The sequence below is a fragment of the Lodderomyces beijingensis genome, assembly GCF_963989305.1.
Source record: "Lodderomyces beijingensis strain CBS 14171 genome assembly, chromosome: 2".
In the NCBI taxonomy this organism is placed as follows: domain Eukaryota; kingdom Fungi; phylum Ascomycota; class Pichiomycetes; order Serinales; family Debaryomycetaceae; genus Lodderomyces; species Lodderomyces beijingensis.
The window spans coordinates 596511-607316 of record NC_089971.1 but is presented as its reverse complement, the minus strand read 5'-3'; the positions used below and the strand labels follow the sequence as shown (position 1 = coordinate 607316).

At 46.4% G+C, this 10806-nt stretch overlaps 5 protein-coding genes across 5 annotated transcripts; 3 read left to right on the top strand and 2 right to left on the bottom strand. All coding sequences in view use genetic code 12, as the record gives it.

Moving 5' to 3' along the window:
* Positions 1-359: 359 nt before the first annotated feature.
* LODBEIA_P14260 (uncharacterized protein) lies at positions 360-1016 on the top strand (the record flags this gene model as incomplete). The annotated part of the gene is made up of 1 exon (XM_066971313.1): positions 360-1016. One exon carries the CDS (start codon positions 360-362, stop codon positions 1014-1016), a length of 657 nt encoding a protein of 218 aa, XP_066828364.1.
* A 121-nt stretch (positions 1017-1137) lies between these two features.
* On the bottom strand, positions 1138-2622 carry LODBEIA_P14250 (uncharacterized protein; the record flags this gene model as incomplete). Its single annotated transcript, XM_066971312.1, has 1 exon — positions 1138-2622. One exon carries the CDS (start codon positions 2620-2622, stop codon positions 1138-1140), a length of 1485 nt encoding a protein of 494 aa, XP_066828363.1.
* Positions 2623-3067: 445 nt separating this feature from the next.
* Positions 3068-3892, top strand: LODBEIA_P14240 (uncharacterized protein; the record flags this gene model as incomplete). The annotated part of the gene is made up of 1 exon (XM_066971311.1): positions 3068-3892. One exon carries the CDS (start codon positions 3068-3070, stop codon positions 3890-3892), a length of 825 nt encoding a protein of 274 aa, XP_066828362.1.
* Positions 3893-4357: 465 nt separating this feature from the next.
* On the top strand, positions 4358-8182 carry LODBEIA_P14230 (uncharacterized protein; the record flags this gene model as incomplete). The annotated part of the gene is made up of 1 exon (XM_066971310.1): positions 4358-8182. One exon carries the CDS (start codon positions 4358-4360, stop codon positions 8180-8182), a length of 3825 nt encoding a protein of 1274 aa, XP_066828361.1.
* Positions 8183-8279: 97 nt separating this feature from the next.
* LODBEIA_P14220 (uncharacterized protein) lies at positions 8280-9581 on the bottom strand (the record flags this gene model as incomplete). Its single annotated transcript, XM_066971309.1, has 1 exon — positions 8280-9581. One exon carries the CDS (start codon positions 9579-9581, stop codon positions 8280-8282), a length of 1302 nt encoding a protein of 433 aa, XP_066828360.1.
* Positions 9582-10806: the final 1225 nt, after the last annotated feature.

Genomic DNA, 10806 nt, shown 5'->3' with positions numbered 1-10806 from the left:
CTACACAGATGCTAGTGAAATGGGGAAACCAAAAAGTAAAAAAAAAAAAAAAAGTAGGTTCTTCTTTTGAAGTGTGCTTAGTTTTCTTCATGTTCTCTCTGCCAAGCGGACGCGCTTCGAAAGGGTCCCACCTCTGGCCAACCCCCTCGCTCTGCTTTTGAACCTTGGCTCTCACGCCTGTCAAAAAAATAAAACAACAAAAACGAAAACAACGAAAACACCGGATAAATTGGTTGCGTGTTGATTTTTTTTTTTTTTTCTTCTGACTTCGTCCTCGCCATAGTTTACAAGTTTGCAAGTTTGCCAAAATCACTTCTTGAGTTCCATAAACACACAAGCAATCTAGCACAGGGGTGGGAATGTTTCTTCAGATATTATCCTATATCGGGGCTGTCGTGGGTTTTTTATTTCTAGTGCTATCAATTGCCTCGGGATTATACTACATTTCAGAATTGGTGGAGGAACATACAGAGCCAACCAAACGGTTCCTTAGGAAGCTTATCTACGGCATAATAGCAACATTTGCACTTCTCGTGTTGTTCGACAAGTTCCCCGTCAAGTTATCCTTGTTTTCGATATTTTCATACTACATTTACCTCCAGAACTTGGTCAAGTTCCCCCATGTCGAATTGACGAGCCCCGTTTTCTTATCTAGCGTGGTGCTAGTCATTGCCAATCATTTCTTGTGGTTCAATCATTTCCATAACCCAGAGATACCGTCGTTGGATGCTTGGTTGCGCTCGGATTACGTCCCGCCCAGAATCCCCACTTTTCTTGAAATCTGCTCATTTTTTGGGCTTTTGGTGTGGTTCATCCCCTTTGCATTGTTTGTTAGTTTGAGTGCCCATGATAATCTCTTGCCCCACCATAATGAGGTTCGCGTTAGTGAAGATGGCAAAAAGAAGAAAAACGGGTTGGCCAAGGTGGTGGTGGCAGGCATCAGAGAGTACATATACGCGTTTAGTAGGAAGTTGGGGTACGAATTGGATCCTCATCGAGACTCCATTGTATACTAATGCTGAATTAAAAAAATTGCAACATTTGAATGCAAATGTCATTTAAGACAAAAAAAAAAATCCAATTAAACGCAGAAGGAACAACAAAAACAAAAAATTTCTAGGTCATCATTCCTCACATTCATGATTCTAAGAAGCTTTTTACGGGCTTGCCGATATCCTCGAGACTGAGGAGAAAAGTGTCGTGGCCGTAGTTGCTGATATCAGTGCCCAACTCAAAGTACTCAATGTTGCCCGTTTTGTTGTCGGGGTTCTCGATCAAAACATTGGCAATTTCTCGCTGCTGCCAAACTGGGAATAGGATATCTGACTCGACACCAACCACGAGCACGTCCTTGTTGGCCAATCTCCTCATGCCCCTTTTCAAGTCCTCGAGGGATTCTTCAACCGAGAATTGCTGCGGCACTTTGTTTTTCTCTTCATAGGGCTCCTTGGGAACAACTTCGTGCTTGAGGGTTGCTTGGCCGCCGTTGTGAATCTCTTGCGACCTTTGCCTCTGTTGCACAACTGCATTCATGTGCTTTGCTCCCAAGTCAAATAGATCCATCGCTTTAGAAACGTATAGCCAAGAGTTGGCATCATACTCGAGGCAAAACTTTTCCCCTGCATGGTCAAGATAGGTTTCCACCAAGAAATCGGGGCACAAAGCGGGCGGCCTCGACTCGTCTGCTCTGAATCTGCCAAATCGGTATTCCCACTCCGGGCCCGATCTATATGTCACAGTGGCGATCTCGCGAGCTAGTTTCATTCCAACATGGGGCGGGATCTTGTCATAGTAGAAACCACGGTTCCAATTTGGATCACTCATCAAAACTTGGCGCTGGGTATGTCTCAATGCAATTGAGTATGGGTGCGATCGTGCACAGCCACTTATGCTAATGACTTTCTCTACTTCGTTAGGGAACTCCCATGCAAATGCCAAACTTTGCATGCCGCCCATGGAGGCACCTACTGACGCGTAAACTATTTCCACGCCAAACTCGTCTCTCACCAACTCTCGTTGTGCACGAACCATGTCGTTAACAGATAAAATGGGGAATCTAGTTGCATACCGCTCGCTGTCTGCGGGGTCTACTGACGAGGGCCCCGTGGAGCCATAGCAGCCGCCTAAAACGTTGGTGCACACAACAAAGAATTTGTCGGTGTCGATGAACTTGCCTGGTCCAATAAAGTCTTCCCACCATCCGGCTTTTGTATTGTTTGGCTGCGATTTGGCGTGACTGGAAGCAGACAAGCCCGTGTGTATTAGAATCAAGTTTGATTTCTCACGGTTGAGCTTACCCCATGTTTCATAGGCTAGTTGGTATTCGCGTAGATGTCCGCCGTAGTCTAGAAAAATGGGCTTTTTCGATTTGTACGTGTGGAATCCTGTGGTGACAAACCCGTAGCTTGGCTCGGGCCCGGACTCTAGACTGGTGCTCTGTATCGACTTCAAGTGTCCCCTCGATAGCTCCTGTGTTTTCTGCTCTCTCTTGTCTAAACAGGGGAACAGTAGCTGGGGGTTCGACGCCTTTGGTGGTTGTTTGGGAGGCGATCGAGTGGTTGAAGCACCTGCTGCCGAAGCGAGCTTCCGGTAAGACTGCTGCGAAAAAAAGCGCCTTCTCATTATCAGCATGCAAATATCCATGGCTCGTACTGGGCGCTTCATCTCTCTCCTCAAGTGGGTAAGGGGGTGGGAATCGAAGAGTGTTTGATTTCAATTTTTTTTTTCCAAACGAAACAGCAAGTTGTTGAAAGGTTACTAATCTCAAGATGCTTGAGGCGAAAGCTCGGCTGTCTTACAAATGGCCCCTGCCCGCAATTAGAGAAGATTAACTCGAGTTACAGGGCATGTGTCTTCCCTATTTTTTTTGGCAAGAAAAGGGGGTTTTGCATCATTCCATTTCACGTGATACGGAGAATAACCTCCCCATTCAATCCAACCCCCCTTCGCGGTCCCTGTACAAGATTCAAAGTGAAGTAGAGGAAACAAGTAATATCTGCTGCAACGACATCAACCCCCCAGACCACACGGTCAATCCATTTTTTATGCTTGGAACAGGCAGTTGGACATGGACAGCACCTACCAAGGCTACTCGAGCCAGGCTACGAATCTTTGGCTCCTAGCCTGCTTATTATACATATGGATCTTTCTTGTTTCTGTTCCACTTTCGTTATTCCTCACGCAGTACAGTTCATCCATCGCTCAGTTGTGGTTTGTCAAATTCCTTGAAAAGTACGTAGTGCGAGGGTGGATCATTATATGGTTCACGTTGCTATACATAGTCAACCTTGCAACGGACAACCGGAAGTTGTCGTTTGACATCAAAAACCCCAAAACTTTACGATGCGTCAAAATATACATTGCAAACTTTGTTTGGCTCACGATCCTCTTGGAATGGTGTTTGGGACCTCCGTTGTTTGAAAGAGTTAGTGTTTGGAGTGGAGCTCATTGCACAGTGCCGCAAGTCTCGGGTGAATACGCATGCCAGCGCGCTGGGGGCAACTGGATCAACCCGTTTGACTCCTCCAGCCATTACACCATGTTGCTTTCATGCAGCTTGCTTGTTTGGGACCTAGTAATCCCATATTTGCCCAGCTATGCAATCTATAGAAAATTTGGTACCATGTTGGAAACAAGAGAAAACTCCGCAGCAGCAGCAGCAGCAGCAGTAGAGCCAGATCTCGAGATGAATGGATGGGCAGAGACGAATGATAGCAAAATAAGCGATTACAAGAAAATCGTGGTTCTTGTATCGTTGATTTTCATCTCCTTGTGGTTGATTCTGTATTGTACAACCTCGTTGTTTTTCCATACCATTCCGGAAAAACTAGTGGGTTTGATCTGCGGTTTATTCATACCGCTCCTATCCCATACAATACCTCTACGAAGCTGAACATTGCATTTATTTTCCACTTTTTGTAGCAAACTAGATGATTAAACTGAAGTTATTTATCAACATATAGGTTCCTGCATTGGGGAATATGACTGAGAGAAGTGGGTGTTTGTTAGTGATGATGATGGTGGTGATGGTGACGTTGGTGCGGCGCGTAAATGGCACACGCACGTGACATCCAAACGGCTATGAAACAAGCTGCATAATCTATTCAAGTTTGTTCATCAATTGGGTTACAGCACAATTCACGCAGATACTAAATTTCAATTTGCCAATTTGAAAAAGATCCAGCCCCTCAAAAGGAACCAATATGCATCATCATTGGAGGGGCTTGAGAAAAGCGATATTTGCTCAAGCTCAGGAAGTAGTTTCTAGCGTATATTGCGCAATCATCAGTCAATCAATTTGTCGTCAAAGAGTATAAATTACAGCCACTTGAACCAAAAAATAAAAACTTTATCGAACATGAACAACACCAGATCAAGAATTGCGACTGAATCGGAATTGGAATCCGAGTTGCAATTGGAACCAGAGTCTAGGACGGGTTTACAAAAAGTTAAAGCATCAAAAATGCAGACTCTTTTCATCAAATTGAGCAACATCCACTGTGCTGAGTGCGAAGTTACAATAAAAAAAGTTTTATCGCATTTTTTCAAGTTGAATGTGATTACCAACGATGAGGTTATCACCGAGCTGAACGTCACTAATGAACTCGTCAGCAACAATGAGGTCTTCTATGTGCTCAATAACTCAATAGTGAAGCTATACGGAAATGACAAGACCCATCTCAGACAGGACTTGCCAAAAATTGTGAGGAGGTTGGAGAAATTGGGATTCGATGTCATCATGTGGGAGTATCTTGCAAATGATGAAGTGAGAGAAACATCGTTGGATGCTGAAGCAAACCAGGATCTCGAGGCTGATGCGCATGGCGTTGGACATGCCACCGATGGGTTCTTTGATCTCATGGGTTTCTATCACAAGTATCTTGCGCGTAAATCCACCAAACAGCACTTGAAGTTTTGCAAGGTTTGTCAGCTGCTGAGTGTGGGTGACTCCTCCGACGGGAGGAGGAAATCCGTGGAACAAGGGCACGAGGCGTCTTCGCTTGAAACCAAAGTTGAACCAGCGAGCCAGCAGGAGTTTAGAGCTTCTTTCATGGTAAGTGGCATGACCTGTGCCTCGTGCGTCAATACTGTTAACGACACTTTGAAGAATGTCTTAACTGACCACGCTGCAAAACCAGTTGATGGAGCACTACAGGAGCCAAACTATTCTGTCAACTTGTTGCAGCAGTCGGTTGTTGCCATCATTCCCAATAAGCAGCTCATCAATCAGATCATTGCCGGCATCAACGATTTGGGCTTTGAGTGCAAATTGGTCGAAGTGTTGCCGGTGCAGAGATCCATCAACACCAAAATCACGGCACTAATCGGCGGGATGACCTGCGCCTCCTGTGCAAACTCAATCTATGCGGCGGTAAAGGAGTTGCCGTTTGTGTTGGAGAGCGGCATCAACGTCGTGACCAAAAATGCCCAGTTTGTGTTGGCGGATGACAATGCCCATGAGAATTTAAAGTTGCTTCAAACTGCAGTCGAAGATTGCGGGTTTGATTTTGAAGTGGTGGCCAATGAGAAAATCAACTACACATCGGGAAAGCAGAAACCGAGAACGATCAACATCAAAATTGATGGCATGTTTTGCAATCATTGTCCCGAGATTGTTACGAAATACTTGTCGCACTACGGAGACGCGGCTGTTGTCATAAACGACCCGATTACTTTGCAGCACCCGATCATCAAATTCACTTATGTACCTAGCGGCGATGTGACTGTACGGAAATTCTTACACGATTTGAACCATTTGAAAGATGACGGAGAAGGGGATTACAAAATCGCCAACGAGCCGGGCTCTTTCTCCTGTGAGCTTGTGAAACCAACCTCTGTGGATGAACACGTTCGAAAATTGGCACAGCGGGAATTGATGAACTTGGCCTTGAGATTGGTGCTCGCAACGTTGTTTGCCATTCCAACATTTGTCTTTGGCATTGTGGCAATGTCGCTTTTGCCCAAAACACATGCGTTCAGAATGTGGGTTGAGGACCCGATCTGGGTAGGCAACGTTTCCAGGGCCACCTGGATACTCTTTATCTTGGCCACACCGGTGTATTTTTTCGCTGCTGATACATTCCATCGGAAAGCAATCAAGGAAATCAAGTCGCTTTGGTTTCACAAAAATTCATTCAAGCAGAGGATTTTCAAGTTTGGCTCGATGAACTTGTTGATGAGTCTCGGTACTACGGTTGCGTATTTTGCAAGCATCGCTTTATTGGCATTGAGTGCCAAACAACATCCAGAAACCCACCATGGCTTCCACACAACCTACTTTGATGCGGTTGTGTTTCTCACATTTTTCTTGCTTATTGGCAAGTTGTTGCAGAGTTACTCGAAAACCAAGACTGCTGATGCCGTTTCTCAGTTGGGCAGCCTCAAGCAGACAGAAGCTACATTGCTTGAACAAGTTGATGACGGCAGGTTTGAAAATGACCAAAGAGTAGATTTGGAATGGTTGGAGGTTGGTGATTACGTCAAGGTTGGACACGGCGAGTCTCCTCCTGTGGATTGCGTGATTATCGAAGGTGAATCCAAGTTTGACGAGAGTGCACTCACTGGTGAATCAACACCAGTAAGTCACACTGAAGGTCACCAAATCTTTTCAGGGACCGTTAATATCGGCCCCAATTCGGTCATTGGTAAAGTCACTAGCTTGGAAAACGATTCATTGTTAAGTCAGATTGTAAACACTGTTAGGGATGGGCAGTTGAGGAAAGCGCCGATGGAGAGAACAGCCGACTTGATCACTGGCTATTTTGTCCCCGTTATTGTTGCTCTTGCTCTCATCACTTGGGTTGTCTGGCTTGCATTGGGCCATAGCGGCGCCTTGCCTGAATCCTACCTTGATATAGATATAGGCGGCTGGACTGTCTGGTCGTTGGACTTTGCCATTGCAGTATTTGTTATCGCTTGCCCCTGTGGTATCGGTTTGGCAGCACCAACGGCGTTGTTTGTGGGCTCGGGCTTGGCTGCAAAGCATGGTATATTGGCCAAGGGCGGTGGTGTTGCTTTCCAAGATGGGGCCAACGCCAACGTTGTATGTTTTGACAAGACTGGAACTTTGACCAGAGGCGAGTTGTCTTTTACCAATTACTCATTCACTCTGGCAAGCAAGAGCCACGTGTTGAAACGCTTTGGACTTCAATTGGCTCGTGATTTGGAAGTTGCCTCGGGCCACCCTTTGGCCAAGGCTATAAGGATGTTTGTTGATTATATGTGCCAAGAACAAACGGTTGAGTTGCTGGGAAACAAGGTGCCAACAGTGGAAACTGTCCCTGGAAAGGGGCTCAGGGGACTGATTGTGTACGACGAGAATGAAGATAGCGATTGGAGCAAGTACCAACCCACAGACGCGATATTGGGCAATGAAAAATTGTTTGAAGATTACGGCGTTGCAATCACAGATAATCAGAAGCGTATGTTGACGAGGTGGAAAACCGAATGCAAGTCGGTGATCTTGATTGGTGTTCAATGTCCCCAAATTTACAACGACAGCGAGTACCATTTAATCTTGATGTTGGCCGCTAGAGACCAACTCCGGCCAGAGACCAAGCAAGTAATTTCAGTGCTTCACTCCAAGAGTATTGAGACTTGGATGATCACTGGCGACAACAAGCTCACTGCCGATGCGATTGCAAAGGAAATCGGCATCACCAATGTTGTAAGCGAGGTTCTCCCGGACGAAAAAGAGGCCCAGATCAAGCGCATCCGGCAGTTGAAAGATGCAGATGGCGCGCAACGAACCAAATGCGTGATTGCTATGGTTGGCGATGGGATCAATGATGCTCCCGCGTTAGCCTCGGCCGACGTGGGGATCGCGTTGAGTTCAGGCGCTGATCTCGCCGTCACCTCGAGCGATTTCATATTGTTGAACAAGTTGCATCCGTTGATTTGCTTGGTCACCTTGTTTGAGTTATCGCGCACCGTTTTCCGCCGTGTCAAGTTCAATTTCGCGTGGAGCTTGGTCTACAACATGGTTGGTATCCCTATTGCCGCGGGTGTCATCTACCCTTACAAGAACTCGAGGTTGGATCCAGTGTGGGCTAGTGCTGCGATGGCCTTGTCGTCAGTCAGCGTGGTTCTCAGTTCCTTGGCATTGAGATTTTACAAGCCTGGGTTGAACGCTAGTGATTTCAAGTTGAGCGAGGAGGAGAGGATACTCCCAATTGAAGAGTGAATGTATAAAAAATGACAAAAAAGATATTCATTACGCTATTTATTTGATTACCAATCTCCTATATATGCGAATATATATATACTAGTTAACTGATTGATTAATTTTGTTTGGCAAAGACTTCGCTCTCGAATTGGATAATCATTACGGTAACGTTATCCGTTGTCGAGTTGTCGATTGCGAGCTGACACAACTTTTTCGACGTCTCTTGCACTCCCAACCCTTTGCTGAAACATTGAGCCACATACTTGCATGCTTTGGCATCAGATAGCACGTCCCATAACCCATCGCAAGCAATAATCATAAATTCGTCCTCTGGTAGTATTTCCGTCGATGTCGTGAATGGTTTGCCAAGCACCAAACCTTTCATGTACGAGTCGCCTAGCGATCTCGACACGGCGAGGATGCCATTGACTCTGTTTTTCAAAATCAACCCGCCCGAGTTTTCAATTCTATCAATCTCGTTGGAGTCAGATGCCTTGTGGTCGTAGGATAGCCTGTAAGGTTGTCCGCTTCGACAAAGCACTAGTCTCGAGTCTCCGACATTTGCCGTATATAGCATTCTCTTGTGGTTGGGCAGGGGCACGAAATCAAACTTCTTGGTGGGTCCGTTACTCGGAGCGTTTTGCTGCTTCAAATTCGTCGCGTTGACCATGCAGTCGTCTTCAGATTCGCTCTCCCAGCGCAATACTGCCACTGCTGCCGTGCACCCCGAGGCTCCCTGTCCATTCTTTTCGATCAACTCGTCTGCTTTCAAAAAGCTTCTGTACAAATGCTCTTTCAAATCAAACTTCCCGTTCAAGGGCAAATTCGACGATGACGACGACAATGTCGACGTCGACGAAGCCGAGGCAAGCGAGTCGTCTGCCCTGCCCCGAGCACCTGAAGCTGAAGACTGTTCCTTCGCCTTGAGTGACGCGTCGGAGCTCTTGTGCAGTGGCGGTGGGGTTGGCTGCTGACTTCGCAACTCAAAGTCAATCTCTTCTTCCAACAAGGTGTGCAAGTTGTTGCCGCACCACCGAGCACTATCCTTCCCCGCGTGTCCGTCAAAAATGGCAAAGTACCCCCAGTCGACCCGTTCGGCATAGTTTGCAATATACGTGTGGACGTCTTCCATCTTGCTTCTATACGTGGAATTCTTGTTTTCCGACACCCCAACTTTAAACGACAATCCAGCGAAAGGATCGTACTCGACCGAGTTCTTGTCAGCCTTCGGCTGCGGGACTGGCGGTGGTGGTTGTGTGTGCTCCAAGTTTTGTTGCGACAACGGAGGCATCGTCTGGCCCGGTGGCAGGACCTCGTCTGCGACATAATCTGGACCCGGGCTGGGGTTCCCAGGCACCTCGTTCTGAATGGGAGGAGTTGGAGGTGCTCCAACTATTGGTTCGGTGACGGCGCTCATGCTCTTCTTCCAGTGGGTTTAAAAATATGGCTGTCAAGACTCTATTCAGGAGATGGTTTCTCTCTGTCTTTCTTTCCTCAGCTGGGTTTCAAAATAAAATCCGGAGTGTGTTCTTTTTCTCCAACCTTTGCAAGTGAAACAAGTAAAACAAGTAAAACAAGTAAAACAAATGAAACGACCCTGGTATAAGTAAGATGCGTAAAGCCCATTAGTGGCTATTAATCGAGCAGGTACCGTGTACGCATAGCAGTATACTTGGGGTATGTCTCAAGAGACAGTGTCTGTGTGTCGCAAAATATTCGCGACAACGGAGTTCCGCTCGACGCATCTCTCTCTTTTATCACGAGGGTCGAAAATAGCAACCATGCTCAGCTCGACGGACTTCAGACGCGATGACGAAGAAGAGCGCTACGCATTTGCCACCGGAAGCGGTATACTCGCGGCTCGTCAATGAAGGGATCAAATTCCATGTGGAACGGAGCACAACTGGTCTTTTTTGCCAGGGGACGTTTGCTTACTGTGACAAGCTTATTGCTGCCATTTCCGGCTGTCGATAATATTTGCAGCTAACAAAAAACCCCCTTGCGAATTCTAATCAGGGTCAATTTTGCCATCAAGAAGTTGCAAAACAAAATAAAAAAAAACCACACACCACCATCACCACCACCATTGCCACGGAATTGCTGGAGTCCGATAAGTGAAAGAAAATGAAAAATGGCGAAGCGGCACATCATCCGTTCTTTTTTTTTTTTTTGGTTTCTTTGCAAGCAGGATGATACAGAGAAAAGTATCCAGTCTCTTGGGGTACCCCAAATGCCCCATTCTAACATCATTCTGAGTCAGAACGGTACTCGGGCAAACCTTTTTTTTTTTTCTTTCATTTACGGTTTAGAAGCTCCCAGGTTTTACAGATGAAATGACAGTCGACGCTGTGGTGCACCCAGTGCTACTTCTGCAGGTCGATCACGGCTTCTGTAATCAGGCAGCACACCATCTAGTACTACTACTATACGTTGGGGATGAGAGGGCGTTCACGACGCATGCTTGCACGCACGCCCGCCCACTCTTGTTCTCCTGAATAGCACGCTAGGCCTTGTGGTTAAGCCCACAAACTTTGGATTTCACGAGTGTCTCCATAAGCACACCCCAACAGCTGCGGTCTCTTTATATGCGATATATGTTTCTGCCTGTCAGTGTATTGAAACACGGTCAAGGCGGATTTGTG